The sequence below is a fragment of the Chlorocebus sabaeus genome, chromosome 23 (assembly GCF_047675955.1).
Source record: "Chlorocebus sabaeus isolate Y175 chromosome 23, mChlSab1.0.hap1, whole genome shotgun sequence".
Lineage (NCBI taxonomy): Eukaryota > Metazoa > Chordata > Mammalia > Primates > Cercopithecidae > Chlorocebus > Chlorocebus sabaeus.
In genome coordinates, this window is record NC_132926.1 from 9203348 (window position 1) to 9218502 (window position 15155).

At 53.9% G+C, this 15155-nt stretch overlaps 1 protein-coding gene and 1 pseudogene across 3 annotated transcripts; both read left to right on the plus strand.

Moving 5' to 3' along the window:
- Positions 1 to 5010: 5010 nt before the first annotated feature.
- On the plus strand, positions 5011 to 8116 carry NKX2-5 (NK2 homeobox 5). Of its 3 annotated transcripts, none has more exons than XM_008015317.3 (2): positions 5011 to 5467; positions 6709 to 8116. In XM_008015317.3, the coding sequence occupies exons 1-2, from the start codon at positions 5134 to 5136 to the stop codon at positions 6711 to 6713; spliced, it is 339 nt and encodes a 112-aa protein (XP_008013508.1). In that variant the 5' UTR covers positions 5011 to 5133; the 3' UTR covers positions 6714 to 8116. The 3 variants fall into 3 exon arrangements, with proteins under 3 accessions (XP_008013508.1, XP_037865822.1, XP_008013507.1); XM_038009894.2 differs by having other exon boundaries at positions 6746 to 8116; XM_008015316.3 differs by having other exon boundaries at positions 7002 to 8116.
- Positions 8117 to 10699: 2583 nt separating this feature from the next.
- LOC103245195 (large ribosomal subunit protein eL8-like) lies at positions 10700 to 14673 on the plus strand (annotated as a pseudogene).
- Positions 14674 to 15155: the final 482 nt, after the last annotated feature.

Below are 15155 nucleotides of genomic sequence, written 5' to 3' on the forward strand. Positions count from 1 at the left end.
CCCAGTCAGGCAATAGAGAGTTAGTATATCCAGGGCTCTGCTCAGATGGCCCAGAAAGCAGGATTGACTACGTAGTTTGTGGGCTCAGCGCACGATGGAAATGTGGACCCTCTGATTAAAAACTTATTAAGAGTTTTAAGAGAGCAACAGCAGAACATTAAAGCAAGCTCAGGCCCTGTGAGACTGCACAGATGCTATGCCCATGAAGGACAGGGTTAATTATGGGAGAGAGGGAAGAAGGCCCTTTCAAGGACTCTAAAGGTTCCGACTGTAAAGTAGAAGTGGGCTGGAAGAGTATTCATAACAGCCAAAATGTGGAAATAACCCAAATGTTTATCAAGAGGATGAATGGACAAAGTGTGGCGTAGACATACAATAGAATATTATTCAGCCATTAAAAGGAACAAGATGATACGTGCTACAGCATGGACGAATTTTGAAAACATTATGTTAAGTGAACGCTGCGAAACACAAACAGCCACATAGTGTATGATTCCATTTGTATGAAATGTCCAGAACAGGCAAATCTATAGGGGCAGAAAATAGATTAGCGGTTGCCTAGGGCTGGGAAGTGGGAGAGGGGGTTGGAGTTGATGACTAAAGGCCACAAGTTTCTTTTTGGGGTGACAAAAAATGTTCTAAAATTGTGGTGATGGTTTCACAACGCTGTGGACATACTAAAAATCACTGGATTGTATACTTCAAATGGGTGGATTGTATGGTATGCGAATTATATCTCGATAAAGCTGCTATCAAAGTAAGAGGAGAGGGAGGGGAGAAGGGAAAGGAAAAGCGGGAGAGCGAGGGAAGGGGAAGGCGAAAGTGAACCGAACGCATGTTAAATTCCTCTCTCCCCCCCCCCCCCCCCCCGCCTCTCTCAAATGAAATTTATGCAGGAAATCTCCCCTGTCTATGAAGGTTTGGGGAGACCTGGCATCTCAAATCCAACAGCCCTGGTCCTCTTCCCTGGCTGCGCGGTTGGGGGTGATGGTGGCGGTCCTGCTCTTCCTCCAGTTAGTATGGTCTTGGGCGCAACGACGTGCAATAAAAGAAAACAGTCTCAGCTCTGGAGTCAGCTGTATGTTCCAATCCTAACACCCTGACACTGTCCTTTCCCATCTGTGTGACCCTGAGCAAGTTACTCCACGTCTCTGAGCCTCATTCTCCTCAGGCCTGCAGTCGGAATAAGAAGATCCGCGATGAGAGCGCATGGCACACCCCGTGGGCGCTGAACAAGCGTGGGAATGAGAAGGATTTGGTGCCAGCTGAGCCACCCGAATGAGGCGCGTCCCGAGGCAGGAAAACTCCGGTGCCGCGGAGGCCTCCTGGACTCTTCCGGAGCCAAGGGCGAGGTCGGCGGCCCTCGGAGTCGCCCCCCGCCCCCAATCCTGGCCAGGAAGGAAGCCCGGGCGGCGGAGGGGCCCAGTGGCCGGGCCTGGCGCGGAGGCGGAGGCCGGGAGCCCGGCGCGCAGCCGGAGCTGCTCATCCATCAGCGGGACGAAGAGCAGAGTCGCGCTCTCAGCCCTCTGTTTGCTTTCTCGCCAATTATTGCAGCGCCGCAGCCCCTTTGTTGATACAGTAGTCCGAAAAAGTGCTAATGTTCATTTATCAGGGGGCCAGCCGGGGACTCCCACGAGTTGCGATTCTTCCCAAAATATAAACATGGGGCGAGCGTCCCAGACAGAAACCCCCATCAGTTTCCCCCGCGCGGGCGGAGAGCTAGGCGTTGTTGAAGATAAAGCCGCGGATAACGCCGCCTGTCTCCAATGGACGTCTCCCCGGCGCATTAATGACATTCCCGGTGATAGTTCCAGCTTATCTTTCAATTAATCATATATACCTTTTGCGGCCAGCCCTGCTGATTGCACGAAAGGGGGGCCGGCTCCGGCTGCGCCGATCGCTTTTCAATTAATAATAATTTATTCACGGAGAATGCGCTCGAGCCACCCTGGAATTTGGATTATCTTAAAGCACCAACTCTTTAAAAGTCAAGGAAATACACGGATGGATTTTTGATCTCTCCTCTCTCCTTTTGTCTCTCTCTGTCTTTCTCTAGGCTGAAGGCTGTTTGTCCTGCTAGTTTGGTCAAAGTGCGGTGTGGAGAGGCGGCCAGGTTGGGTCAGCGGCCCTTGGGAAAAAAGATGTGCCCCTGTTGGGGGCCAGAGAATCAAGTTTCCTTCCACCCAACCCCCAACCACTGCAACTTCTATTTAGATCTATTTAGAGGGATTTTTTTTTTTTTTTTTTTTTTCTCACTCGGAAACAGTGAGGACTGACAAGAAAAGTTGCAAATCGCTCTCGGACTTTTCTCTAAGGCGACCAGCATGGGTCGCCCCAATTTCTATTTTGCACGCATTTGTCGATTTTTGCCCCACCTCCTCTCTCCTGCAACACCAAGACCTTTTTGGAAGCCAAGAGAAATCATTACCCGATTCACACAGGGCATAGAGAGTGTAAAAGTCACTGATTTTGTTCAAATAAGGAAGGTTTTTTCCCTTCCCTTTTTGTAACACCTGACCCACAGGACTGACAGCTCTAGGAAGCCCGCTTACCCGAAAGTAGGAAATAAATCCTTGCCTCCTTGATTTGTAACAGGCAATGCTAGTTTTTTTTTTCTTTCTCCAGCAACTCTCAAAAAAAAAAAAAAAAAAAACTGAAAATAGGGATCCCGGATGTAGCCTCGATGTCCCCCATTAAACGGTAATATTTCAGGCGTCGGCTCACACTAATCTTTCAAACTGTCATCGCAAGCCGCCCCGGCCTGCAGATTCACTTAACAGCGCTCCCAGGAACCTCGTTCCGACCTCTTTTCAGCGAGACATTTAATTGAATCGGATGTGGCTCGTTTGCCAGACGTCACCGCCTCAGCGATAGGCAACCTCTCCAACGCCCCCCACCCCCCGCCGCCCCGAAAACAATCTTCAAAGGCAAGGCGGGCCCCCAAGCTAGGTTAATTTAGAGTCATAACGGTAACGTGGCCACAAGTTCAGGCGAGGAAGGGCCACAGAGGCCGCTGACATGCAGTTCCGTCCAAGGAGAATTTGGGTTGGGAGGTGAAAAGGTCGGGGGACAGGTTTCCTGGGCCTTGAGAGCCCCACATTTAAGAAAAGGCATCCTCCACAGACTAGGCTAACAATTCCAGACCCCCAGTAGTCCCTGGCTCAGAAACTCGAGGCGTGATTTCAGCGTGGCGACCCAGGCCTGTTACTGACGGCTGGCGCCTAGAAGCCGGGGTCAGGGCTTTGCGCGCCTCCTCGGCTGCCCTGTGGAGCTCACCTCTCCATTGCCCTAGCATGGAGGCCCCAGGTCCTGGTAGTGTGGCTTTGATGAGGGACAGAAAAAGTCCCAACATCAGGCCAGTGCTTGACTTCCGTTGCGTCGGCGTCTCAGACGGCCCACTGTCGGGCTTGAGCACCCAAGATGCACGTTCTGGACAGACACTATTTTGTCCCCACACATTGTGCGTTTCCTCCGCACCTTGGCGGCGCGTGCGGGAGCTGTGTCTTTAGGTAGCTTTTGGCCCTGAGCCGCCTTTATTCTACTCCAAGCGCCTCTTGCCAACCCACACTCCGCAAAGAGCCAAGCCCTCCACATCCCCATTCTCAGCAAGTCCACGCGTCCCGCCCAGCTTCCTGCCCGCGGTTCCCTGCACCAACTAAGGCCATGTGAAGCCAACGCTTTTCCACTGACAAATTCTGTCATCCCCAGCTCTAGAAGGCCTCCTTAACCTGGGGCCACTCTGCCTACTCAGTCTCCTGAATTGTAAGCAAAGTAAAACTCCTCTCTGCAGTGTTCTGGGGAATGGAGAAGACCCCAAGCTTTCCTAAGACCTCCGAAGGAGTGCGGGGACCCAGAGAAATGAGGCCCACCCGGGCAGGATCTGGCCATTTAGCTGGCGCTCCTGAAACTCTGGCAGATTTGTCTGACTTCTGCGCCCTACTCTACTGACCCTGTGGCAAAAAATGATCACGATCACCTCACCTGCCCTGCCCTTCCCCCACGCGCCTGACGGAGCCGCAGGGGTGCCCCACTCCGAGTACCGCCCAGAGGCCTCGGAGAAATCCTGGCCTAGCTGGGCTCAGAGGAGCCCCACCTCCCTGAGAGCTAAACCTGGGCTAAGGCCCTGAAACCTCGAGGTTGGCAGAAGCCTGAGGGCCTTGCTGTTAGGCAGGGAGGGCACGGGAAGGACGGAGGCAGGATCTGTGACCTCCAAACAGGGGAAACAAGGTGGCTAGTAGCTGGGGCACACCATAAGACAGGTGTCTCCTGGAAAGCTGAGCTTACCAGTTGGGATTCCTGATTTATTTCATTATTAAGGGGAGAGGCATTTCCCTGGGAGAGTCCTGGCAGTGACTGATGCCCCCTGGAGTTGTGCTGTGCCTAACACTACTGTAGGAGGCAGCCACTCCTACCCCACCTGGCCATCACTCACCTTGCCCTTACTTTCCTTGACTCATCCAGAAGCACCCAGAGCCTGTGGCATGACTGGCCCTGTAGGCCAAGCCAAACTGAACCCCCAAATTGTCCAGAATCTCCCCCTCCTGCTATCCCCAAAGCCAGCCCTGTCCTCCAGGCTTCTCTTCCTACCACCTTCAGTAATAAAGCCTTCCTCAAATCACTCCCCTCCCCACCGCTTCCCACCCCATCCTTCTCTCTCCCATTCTGGTTTGGGTGCTGAGGAATATTTATTGAAACCCACATCCATCCAGCCCTGCCCAGAGGCCTGACTCTGCATGCCTCTGGTAGGCTTTTCAGGCTCACATTAGGGAGCAAAAGGAGACCCTTCCAAATGTGTCCTGGCCCCTTTAAAAAAGCTGAGCAGGGCTATTTTTTTTTTTTTTTTTTTTTTTTTTTTTTTTTTTTTTAGCCCTATGACTATATTAGGTGACACGAAACTGCTCATCGCTCCTGTCATCGAGGCCCCTGGCCCAATGGCAGGCTAAGTCCCCCTCCTCTGGCCTGGTCCCGCCTCTTCTGCCCCTTGTGCTCCGAGTTACCTGCTGCCCAGACACATCCAGAGCTGGCCGGCGGGTGCGCGGGCGGGCGGCGGCACCATGCAGAGAAGCTGCCAGGGGCAGTGGGCAGCGCCGCTCTGTGCCGCCCACCTGGCACTGTGAGACTGGCGCTGCCACCATGTTCCCCAGCCCTGCGCTCACGCCCACGCCCTTCTCAGTCAAAGACATCCTGAACCTTGAGCAGCAGCAGCGCAGCCTGGCCGCCGCCGGAGAACTCTCTGCGCGCCTGGAGGCCACCCTGGCGCCCTCCTCCTGCATGCTGGCCACCTTCAAGCCAGAGGCCTACGCCGGGCCCGAGGCGGCTGCGCCGGGCCTCCCAGAGCTGCGCGCAGAGTTGGGCCCCGCGCCTTCACCCGCCAAGTGTGCGTCTGCCTTTCCCGCCGCCCCCGCCTTCTATCCGCGTGCCTACAGCGACCCCGACCCAGCCAAGGACCCTCGAGCCGAAAAGAAAGGTGAGGAGGAAACACAGGCCCCCTTCTCCCCTCCTGGGTCGCTTTCGCCCTCAAGAAACTCAGGGCCAGGAGGAGGAGACACGCGCCCCTGGGCCGAGGGCTGGGCTGCGGCGGGGGGCTCAGAATGTAAGATGCCTGGTGTTGTCGCCAGGGCTCCCGCGCCCCGCGTCCAATCGGAGATTCAGAGGAAATGCCAGATTGAAAGGATCAGAAGCAAGAGACCAAAAAACATTTACCCCCGGCCTAACAAAGCCCCGGGCGGCTTCGGCTCTGCTCCTGGGTCTGGTAGGAAGTTGAAAAATCGGTTTATGGTAGACAGAACAGACAGACAAGTAGATAATCTCAGTTTTTAAATCTCCTTTGGATTTACGGATCTTTTTAAGAATCTGATGAGAACTGCTAAACAGAAATTGAAATGTTGCTCACAGACACGCTTTTGCGTACAATCGGAGGAGGGTCCTGGACCTTCTTTCTGCAGCCCACCCGCGACCCGGGTTTCTGGGCTCTTTCCTTCTTTGCACCAGGAAAGTGAAGTCTGGGATCCGGGGCCTTGAGTTTAAAATGGGATACTGCGGAGCCTCAGGAATCTGACTTCGTTTTATTTTTTCAGCACAACTTCCTGGCGCGGCCAGGGCGGAGAGGTTCCCTCGTGGAAAAGTTAGGAAAGGTTGCGCTACCGCGGGCGCGGGGGAATGGACGAGATGGGTGCGGGATCATCCTGCAGGCCATCCCAGGATCCAGGAGGGAGGCCGGCCCGGCCGCAGAAAGGGGCCTTCTAGGAGACCCTTGCCCAAGGCAGGAGCCCGGGCAATTCCCGGGAAGCCACAGGCGCTGGGCGAAGGCCGCTGCGAGCCGGGAGAGAATTCGGAGGTTGAGGAATAGAGGCCTGTGAACAAATTCGGGCGGGCACAGCGGCTAGAACTGATCGCTACCAATTCGAGGAAGCCAGCAAGGCAGGTTCCGAGGCCGCCTGCCCACCCGCGGCTTCTTGGACACTGCGCAAACCCTGCTGCGGCCAGGCTGGAGCCTCCGATCACCAAACCAACACTCCTGGCCTTCTGTTTCTTGATTCCTTAATTTTGAGATAAGACCGTCCCTAAGAGTGAGGCCTCGGCCTCTGTTGGTTTAACTTCTCAACCCAAACTAGCCCTAATTCAGTTCACCCCAGAGCAACACCTGGTTTTATTTAATTTTTGTTTTTTTGTTTTTTATTTTTTTATTTTTATTTTTATTTTTTGCAGCCTGAAATTTTAAGTCACCGTCTGTCTCCCTCACCAGGGTGTGAACTGCCCCGAGGGCAGAGATCTCTCGTTTTGTTCTCCAGAGCCGTGAGCCGAGCCTGACTTTCAACAAATGCTGAGTGAGACGTGTCGGTGGCTCCCAGTGCACTTGGCAGAGTGAGCCGCAGCCAGCTGGGCTCTCCAGGCAGGACAGAGTGGCATCCACGAGGATCCCTTACCATTATTGTGCGGCCGCGCTCCGTAGGTCGAGCCGCTCTTACCAAGCGTCTCTCTGCCTCTCTGTTCCCTCTCAGAGCTGTGCGCGCTGCAGAAGGTGGTGGAGCTGGAGAAGCCAGAGGCGGACAATGCGGAGCGGCCCCGGGCGAGACGGCGGAGGAAGCCGCGCGTGCTCTTCTCGCAGGCGCAAGTCTACGAGCTGGAGCGGCGGTTCAAGCAGCAGCGGTACCTGTCGGCCCCCGAACGCGACCAGCTGGCCAGCGTGTTGAAACTCACGTCCACGCAGGTCAAGATCTGGTTCCAGAACCGGCGCTACAAGTGCAAGCGGCAGCGGCAGGACCAGACTCTGGAGCTGGTGGGGCTGCCCCCGCCGCCGCCGCCGCCTGCCCGCAGGATCGCCGTGCCAGTGCTGGTGCGCGATGGCAAACCATGCCTAGGGGACTCGGCACCCTACGCGCCTGCCTACGGCGTGGGCCTCAATGCCTACGGCTATAACGCCTACCCCGCCTATCCGGGTTACGGCGGCGCGGCCTGCAGCCCTGGCTACAGCTGCACCGCCGCTTACCCTGCCGGGCCTTCTCCAGCGCAGCCGGCCACTGCCGCCGCCAACAACAACTTCGTGAACTTCGGTGTCGGGGACTTGAATGCGGTTCAGAGCCCCGGGATTCCGCAGAGCAACTCGGGAGTGTCCACGCTGCATGGTATCCGAGCCTGGTAGGGAAGGGACCCGCGTGGCGCGCCCCTAACTGATCCCACCTCAAGAGCTCCCTGACTCTCCGGGGGAGAAGGGGCTCCCAACTTGACCCTGAGTCCCCTGGATTTTGCATTCACTCCTGCGGAGAGCTAGGAACTTTTTCTGTCCCACGCGCGTTTGTTCTTGCGCACGGGAGAGTTTGTGGCGGCGATTATGCAGCCTGCAATGAGTGATCCTGCAGCCTGATGTCTTAGCTGTCCCCCCAGGAGTGCCCTCCGAGAGTCCATGGGCACCCCCGGCAGAACGACCAGTGAATTGGGACTGAGCCCGGGCACACGGGGCCTGAGATCCGACCGCCCATTCCTCGAGCCAGGGCCGGGCGCCCGGGCCTTTGCTATCTCGCCGCCACCCGCCCACGCACCCACCCACCCGTATTTATGTTTTTACCTATTGCTGTAAGAAATGAGGATCCCCTTCCCATTAAAGAGAGTGCGTTGACCCCGCACGTGTGCTTCTTTCAGCTTGCGGCGCTTCAGAAACAGGAGAGAGGTGGTGGCCCAGGATTGGTCTCAGGTCTCAGGCACAGGCATTCGCTGAGCAAATTGACAACATTGATACTAATAAAAACTAACCCTTGCTGGAACCATACTGGTTCCGTGTCGGGCACTTTCTGAGATTGTCTCATATAATTCTCAATAATCAAAAAATAAAAATAAATCCTATTTTAAAGTTTAGAAGCTGAGGCCCGGAGGGATTTAATGACTTACCTGCGAGCAAATAGCCAGTACTAGTCGAACTCAGGTGAAACTCTGGTTGTCTCACTTCAGAGACCGCCTTCCCTGTGCTCCCAAGCTCCCCTCCTTGAATCCTAATGTGAGCAAATAGCCAGTACTAGTCGAACTCAGGTGAAACTCTGGTTGTCTCACTTCAGAGACCACCTTCCCTGTGCTCCCAAGCTCCCCTCCTTGAATCCTCATGTGTGCCAGGCACGGTTCCAGGCACTGGGCATTAAATGGAAAGCAAAAGGACCTGGGCCCTCTGTAGCTGGAGGGCACTGTGATCATTCCACTTAAAAGAACTCCTTAGCCTGTTTACAGATGGAAAGGCCAAGAACCCAAGCCCTTGTCAAGCGTTCTCAGGCTCCTCAGATGCCGCCTTGGGGCCTCATCAGCTGCCCGTGGGACTGAGTGCTGGGGCTGGGCCCCATAGAGGTGTCTGCAGATGGTGCTCACCTGTAGCCCTGGTGAGGCCCCATGAATTCACATGGTCCAAGGGAGCCCCTAAGCCCTAACCTTACTGATGTCCTTTCCTTAGGGCAATTAATTTCACCATAGTTCTGACCAACAAGTGTTACTACTGTCCTGATTTTATAGATGAGAAAACTGAGGCTCTGTGAAATCAAGTTTAAACCCTGCTTGTTATGGGACTTGCTCACTGCATGCCTCCGTGGTGGTGGTGGTGATGATGGTGGTGGTGGTGATGGTGGTGGTGGTGGTGGTGGTGACGGTGGTGGTGGTGGTGGTGACGGTGGTGGTGGTGGTGATGGTGGTGGTAGTGGTGACGGTGGTGGTGGTGGTGGTGGTGGTGACGGTGGTGGTGGTGGTGATGGTGGTGGTAGTGGTGACGGTGGTGGTGGTGGTGACGGTGGTGGTGGTGGTGACGGTGGTGGTGGTGGTGGTGGTGGTGGTGATGGTGGTGGTGGTGGTGGTGGTGGTTGCTGTTGTTTGTAAAATGAGGGTAACAAACATACCTTGTTCTCATCCTGGATCGCCAGTCAGCAGGTGCTGGGACCTGACCTCCAGCTCCTCTATCACCAGCCCCAGAGCCTGAGGAACTAATCCAGGATCTTTTTAAGATGCTTCTTTAAAAGAGACCAAAGCTGGGGGAGTTGAGGATTTGTTTTCTCACTGGATATGGGTTTTTCCGATATTTTGCCCAGGAAGCCCTGAGGTGGAGGCCTGGGGCATTGGGACATCCAGCTGATAGCCCCCGATACAGCCAAAGCATTGTTTGTGGCAGCCAGGGACTGAGTGCTTCTGAATGTTCCCCTGACTCCCAGTAAGAGTTGCCAGGCTGGCCTGGCACAACCAGGAGCTGTCCTACTGCCTCACCAGGAACCATGCAGCCCTGCCAATGCCTGTGTTATCTCTCTGGGTAAATGCCACACGCCCGTGGAAGAGGGGAGGATGCCAGGAGGTTCTAAGTGCTACCACTGTCTATACCCAGTGTTACCACTGGACACAGTGGGATACAAGGGCAGTGGAGTGCAAGCAGTCTACCATCGCAGGGTTCTGGGCTGTGCTGTGGGAAGGAAGAGGAAAGGGCTATGCTCAAGGCTGGCTGAGTAGAAGAAGGGACCTGAAGGTCCGAGCCGAGCCAGCTGGCAGCTGGAGAGGGCCATCAGGAGTGGAAGCAGGATGGTCACCTCAGCCCTGGCATTCTGCCTCCTGGGCCTATGACCCTGCTGTGACCACGCCGAGGCTCCTCCAGGTTGCCAGACCAGCTCCTGAGCAGGATGGTTCTCTCCTGGTAGGCAGTCCCAGCCCACAGCCCCAGCAGGCAGCCTTACTCACACAACTGGGAAATCCTTCTATCCGAAATGACCCATATTTGCTCTTAACCAGATCACTGTGGCCTTGGTCCTGCACTCGTGTGGGTCTTTTTCATCTTACAGGTGTCTGCAGTAACATTAGAAATAATATTTATTTCATTTAACCTTATACCACAAGGATTTCTCCATGATACCTCCCTCTTTATGTGTCATACTGACTCTTCGGGGATCAGCTGAGTGAGCTAGGATCTCCTGCAGCTTTCCCAAGGCACTCACAAAGGCTCACAACCGCTGGCTGGCTGGCATCTGCCAGGGCTCACCAATGCCAGCACCCCCGGCTAAGTGTATACAGGAGTTCTCTCACCTAACCCATCTTCATTTGCAGACCGGGAAACTGAGGAGGTTACGTGGATGGTCAAGGTCATCCAGTCCCTAAGTGGGAACGGGAGCTGGGAAACACACAGGGTCCATATTGGGAAGCTTGCTCCTGAAGCCAGAGCCCACCACACTGCGATGTCTCTCCAGTAAAGATGCAGCCAGACTGGCTCCCGGCGGCGCTGAGCGGACCGCAGACTCTTGCCAGTGGGGTGAGAGTCTCAGGCCTCATATCCGGGCTCATGATGGGGTCGTAGATGGCAGAACTCAGGGAGGCAGCACGGACTGCCCTTGCCTGACTGGAGCGAGGCTTTCCCGCCTGGGCGCTGAGTCGGGGAGCAGGACTCAGGCCGCGACAGGGTCAGAAGTACCTTAAATTAACGACGCCCCGCCCCGTGTTTACATAGCGACCCCCACTCCAGTTATGTCGTTGATATTTGTTTTGTTTTCAATTGCTAATTGTATAAACGACGCATTCAGGGTAAGAAAACTCAACCGGCACAGAGAAAACCAAAACAAAGGAGAAGTGTGGGGCGCCTCCGAGGTGGCAAAGCCAGCGGAGATGAGGGTGGCGCAGGCATGAGCTCTCCATGCCCAGGGCGCCAGGGAGGCACCTAGGGGACACATTTCATTTCTAGTATTTTTAAAAATCGAACAAGAACACGCCGCAGTTTAAAAAATAATAATAATTGGAGATAAACAGCGAGGTTAAAAAGAAAAAAATCGGGGAAGGAAGGTAGGTTTATTTAAAAAAGAAAGGAAAAAAAATCAGCTGGGTGGTTCCTGGCAAAGGCGGGCGGGGGCTGGGGGTTCCCAGCACTACAGGCCAGTCCACCGCCTCCCACCCGGCCCCGCCGCACTGACTGGCCCCGCCGTCCCTTCCTTTCCTCGGGTCATTCCCAGCCCGCAGGCACGTGTTCGGCCAAATCAGAATGGCTCCTGTCGTTCTTTTTGTTTAGATTTCACCTTAAGTGGACGCCACGTTGTGTATCTAAATACCTGTATTTTTAACAGACGCGCAGAAGCCGCAGGGTTCACCGCAGTCTCTCTTCACTCGGTCCCGCGCCAGAGTAGCACCGTCTTCCCCGCAGCGCCGGCCCCTCGCATCCTCACCGAAGCATTCCGGGCTCAGGCCCTGCGCTTCTCTGCCGTAGGCAACAACCTTGTGGCCCCTAAGGCTTGCTGACTCCCCTACTAGGCTGAGCTCCTGGAGAAAGGGACCTGTGGCCTGCGTTTAATTTATCACTCTCAGAATTTACCGCGTGCCAGGCACTGTTCTGAGCTCTTTACAAGTGAACCCATTTAATCCCTTTTTATGCCTCTGGGTTCTCGTGAGGAAACAGATGAAGGATTCATTTTAAACCCAGAAAGGAGGAGTACGTTGCCCAGGGTCACACAGCTGGTCAGTGTCAGAGCTTGGTTTCAAGCCCAGGCAGGCTGGTTCCAGAGCCCCAGTACGTGGTGTGATCCCATCCCCAGTTCAGGACTGGCAAAGAGTAGGCGCCAAGAAATGTTTGTCTATTAAAGTGTACAGACATGATATTAGCTAACAACTCCTGGATGATTTCTATGTGCCAGGCACAACAAATGACGAGAGAAGCACGCTTCTTAACTCCCTTTGAGCCTGAGAGGAATCTCAGACGGGATGGTGGCAGCTGGGACTTCAGGGATGCAGCCTGGTGCTCTTGCTGCATCTCAGAGGAGAGCTCACCCCAGTGGTGGGCAGTGAAGACACCCGAGGGCACCCTCAGAGCACCATGGGCTGCCCACCCTGCCGCAGCCCACAGCTGCGTGGAATAACAGTATGGCTTATTGCCTAACATCTGTTGGTGCTTACTTTGTGCCAGGCCCAGGGCTAAATGCTTACCCTGCAAATCTCATTCTGTCATTTTCCAAGGAGGAAATTGAAACCCAGAGAAGTTAAAAACATCACCTACCTAAGGCCACTCCAGTAGTGTGGAGTAGGGAAACTGGTGCTGGAATCCAGATGGTTCCAGAGAGCCCTAGCTCTTCAACCCACTCTCAGCAGCTCCCAAACTTGCCTGAAGACACAAAGTGCCTGGAGGCCGGGACAAACCCCAACCCCTGCCTGCCCCAGCTCCCTTGAATTGGACTCCCCAGGGACAGGCCCTGCGAGACTGCATTGGTGTCCAGGTGATTCTCATCATTTGGCAGGTTGAAGAACCACAACCGCTACCAGCAGAGGCCCCAGACTGCCCAGGCTCCAGTTCTTGAGGGCCTGCGAGAAACTGGAGTCAGATTTCCCCTCTCCAGGCCCTGCTCTTCTATCTCAGGGTCTCTGTGTGTTTGCTGTGATCCAGTGGCTGAGACACAAGCCAGGCAGCCCTGGGGACCCTGGGCAGGAGAGTGGAATGGTGGAGGCTGGGAGAGAGAGACTCTGGGACATGCCTGTCTCAGTCTGGACCCCAAAGCCATCCCTGTGGCTTGTGAAGCTCAGGTCCTGCCAGTGCTGCTATGGGCGGACTATTCAGAGACAGTTCATTTGTTCTACCCAGATCCTAAACTCCACATCAGAGTCCTGCAGGAAGTAGACTAGGGGCAAACCAGCCTCCATGGGGGCTTATAGTATGCCAGGCTCTCTGTGTGAGCTCACTGACGCCTTGAAATCTGCTGTTCATTGTGGAGTCCATTTTACAGATAAAGAAAGTGAGTCTTAAAATGGTTTTGTTGGGGCCGGGCGCAATGGCTCATGCCTGTAATCCCAGCACTTTGGGAGGCCCAGGTTGGCGGATCACAAGGTCAGGAGATTGAGACCATCCTGGCTAACATGGTGAAACTCTATCTCTACTAAAAATACAAAAAATTAGCTGGGCATGGTGGCAGGCGCCTATAGTCCCAGCCACTTGGGAGGCTGAGGCAGGAGAATGGCCTGAACCCAGGAGGCGGAGCTTGCAGTGAGCGGAGATCCTGCCACTGCACTCCAGCCGGGGAGGCAGAGTGAGACTCTGTCTCAAAAAAAAAAAAGGGTTTTGTCAGGCCAGGCATGGTGGCTCATGCCTGTAATTCCAGCACTTTTGGAGGCCGAGGCAGAAGATTGCTTGAGCCCAGGAGTCCAAGACCAGCCTGGGCAACATAGGGAGACCTTGTCACTACAAAAAAAAATTTTTAAAATTAGCTGGGCATGGTGGTGCGTGCCTGTGGTCCCAGCTACTCAGGAGGCTGAGGCAGGAAGATCGCTTGGGCCAGGGAGGTCACGGCTGCAACGAGCCATGATTGTGCCGCTGCACTCCAGCTGCACTCCAATCTGGGCAACAGAGTAAGACTTTGTCTCAAAAAAAAAAAAAAAAAGTTTTGTCACTTTCCCTATTCCTGAAGTCAGAAAGTAGCCAAGCCAAGTTCCATCACCAAATGCCTGTCTTTCCAGTATACCCCAAACTATCCCCAGTATCTTGAACTCCAGCTTAGCAGACATCTTGAAATGGTCTCATATTAGCCTCACAGCACTCTCCTTATCCCCTGCCCCTGACTGGGTTTCTCTGCCCTCAGCTTTGTGGGTGAGATCTTTGAAATAAGTGGCTATAGGCTGAAGGTGCCTCCTGCAATTAACCAGTTCATCCAGGCCCTGGACCACCAAACAACTTCTCAGTGCTGAAGCTGGCTCACAAGTACAGACCAGAGGCAAAGCAAGAGAAGAAGCAGAGGCTTTTGTCCCAGGCCAAGAACAAAGCTGCCAGCAAAGGGGACATTTCCACTAAGAGACAGCCTGTCCTTTGAGCAGGATTTAACACCATCACCACCTTTGTAGAGAACAAGAAAGCTCAGCTGGTGGTGATTGCACACAACGTGGATCCCATTGAACGGGTTGTCTCCCTGCCTGCCCTATGTCACAAAAGGGGGGTCCCTTACTGCATTATCAAGGGGAAGGTAAGACTGGGAAGTGTAGTCAGTCCACAGAAAGACCTGCACCACTGCCGCCTTCACACAGGTTAACTCAGAAGACAAAGAAGCTTTGGCTAAACTGGTGGAAGCTATCAGGACCAATTACAACGACAGATATGACGAGATCTGCCATCACTAGGAAGGCAATGTCCTGGGTCCCAAGTCTGTGGCTCACATCGCCAAGCTCGAAAAGGCAAAGGCTAAAGAACTTGCCACCAAACTGGGTTAAATGTACACTGTTGAGTTTTCTGTACATAAAAATAATTAATATAAATTTTCTTTCAAAAAATAAAAAATAAGTGGTTATATGGAAAGGAGTTTGCATTTTCAATTAATGCAACCATTCATTATTCATTATTGTCCTTCTGCGGCCCTTCATAAATTCCCATGCAATTTCAGCAATAGGAAACATGTATTGCTAACAATGTTAGTTTAGCTTTCTCTTTACAAAAAAATTTTTAGGGATGGGGTCTTGCTCTGTTGTCCAGGTTGGGCTTGAACTACTGGGCTCAAGCAATCTTCCCACCTCAGCCTCAAAATAGCTGGGACTACAGGTGCTCCACCCTTCGTGGCCTCTTCCTGTAAATTAAAAAGAATAGCTTCCCCTTCCCCCCAACGCCAGGCAAATTTGATGCTTAATTATCACCATATTTGTTCTCTCTGGTGGCTATTTTCACATCTTTCCATGATCCAGATTTCCTAACCACCTAG

Bases quoted from the DNA above. Each gene is read 5' to 3' on its own strand.
- NKX2-5 (XM_008015316.3), top strand. From the start codon at position 5,134: ATGTTCCCCAGCCCTGCGCTCACGCCCACGCCCTTCTCAGTCAAAGAC. The intron at 5,468-7,001 runs GTGAGGAGGAAA...GTTCCCTCTCAG, and splicing joins CCCTCGAGCCGAAAAGAAAG to AGCTGTGCGCGCTGCAGAAG.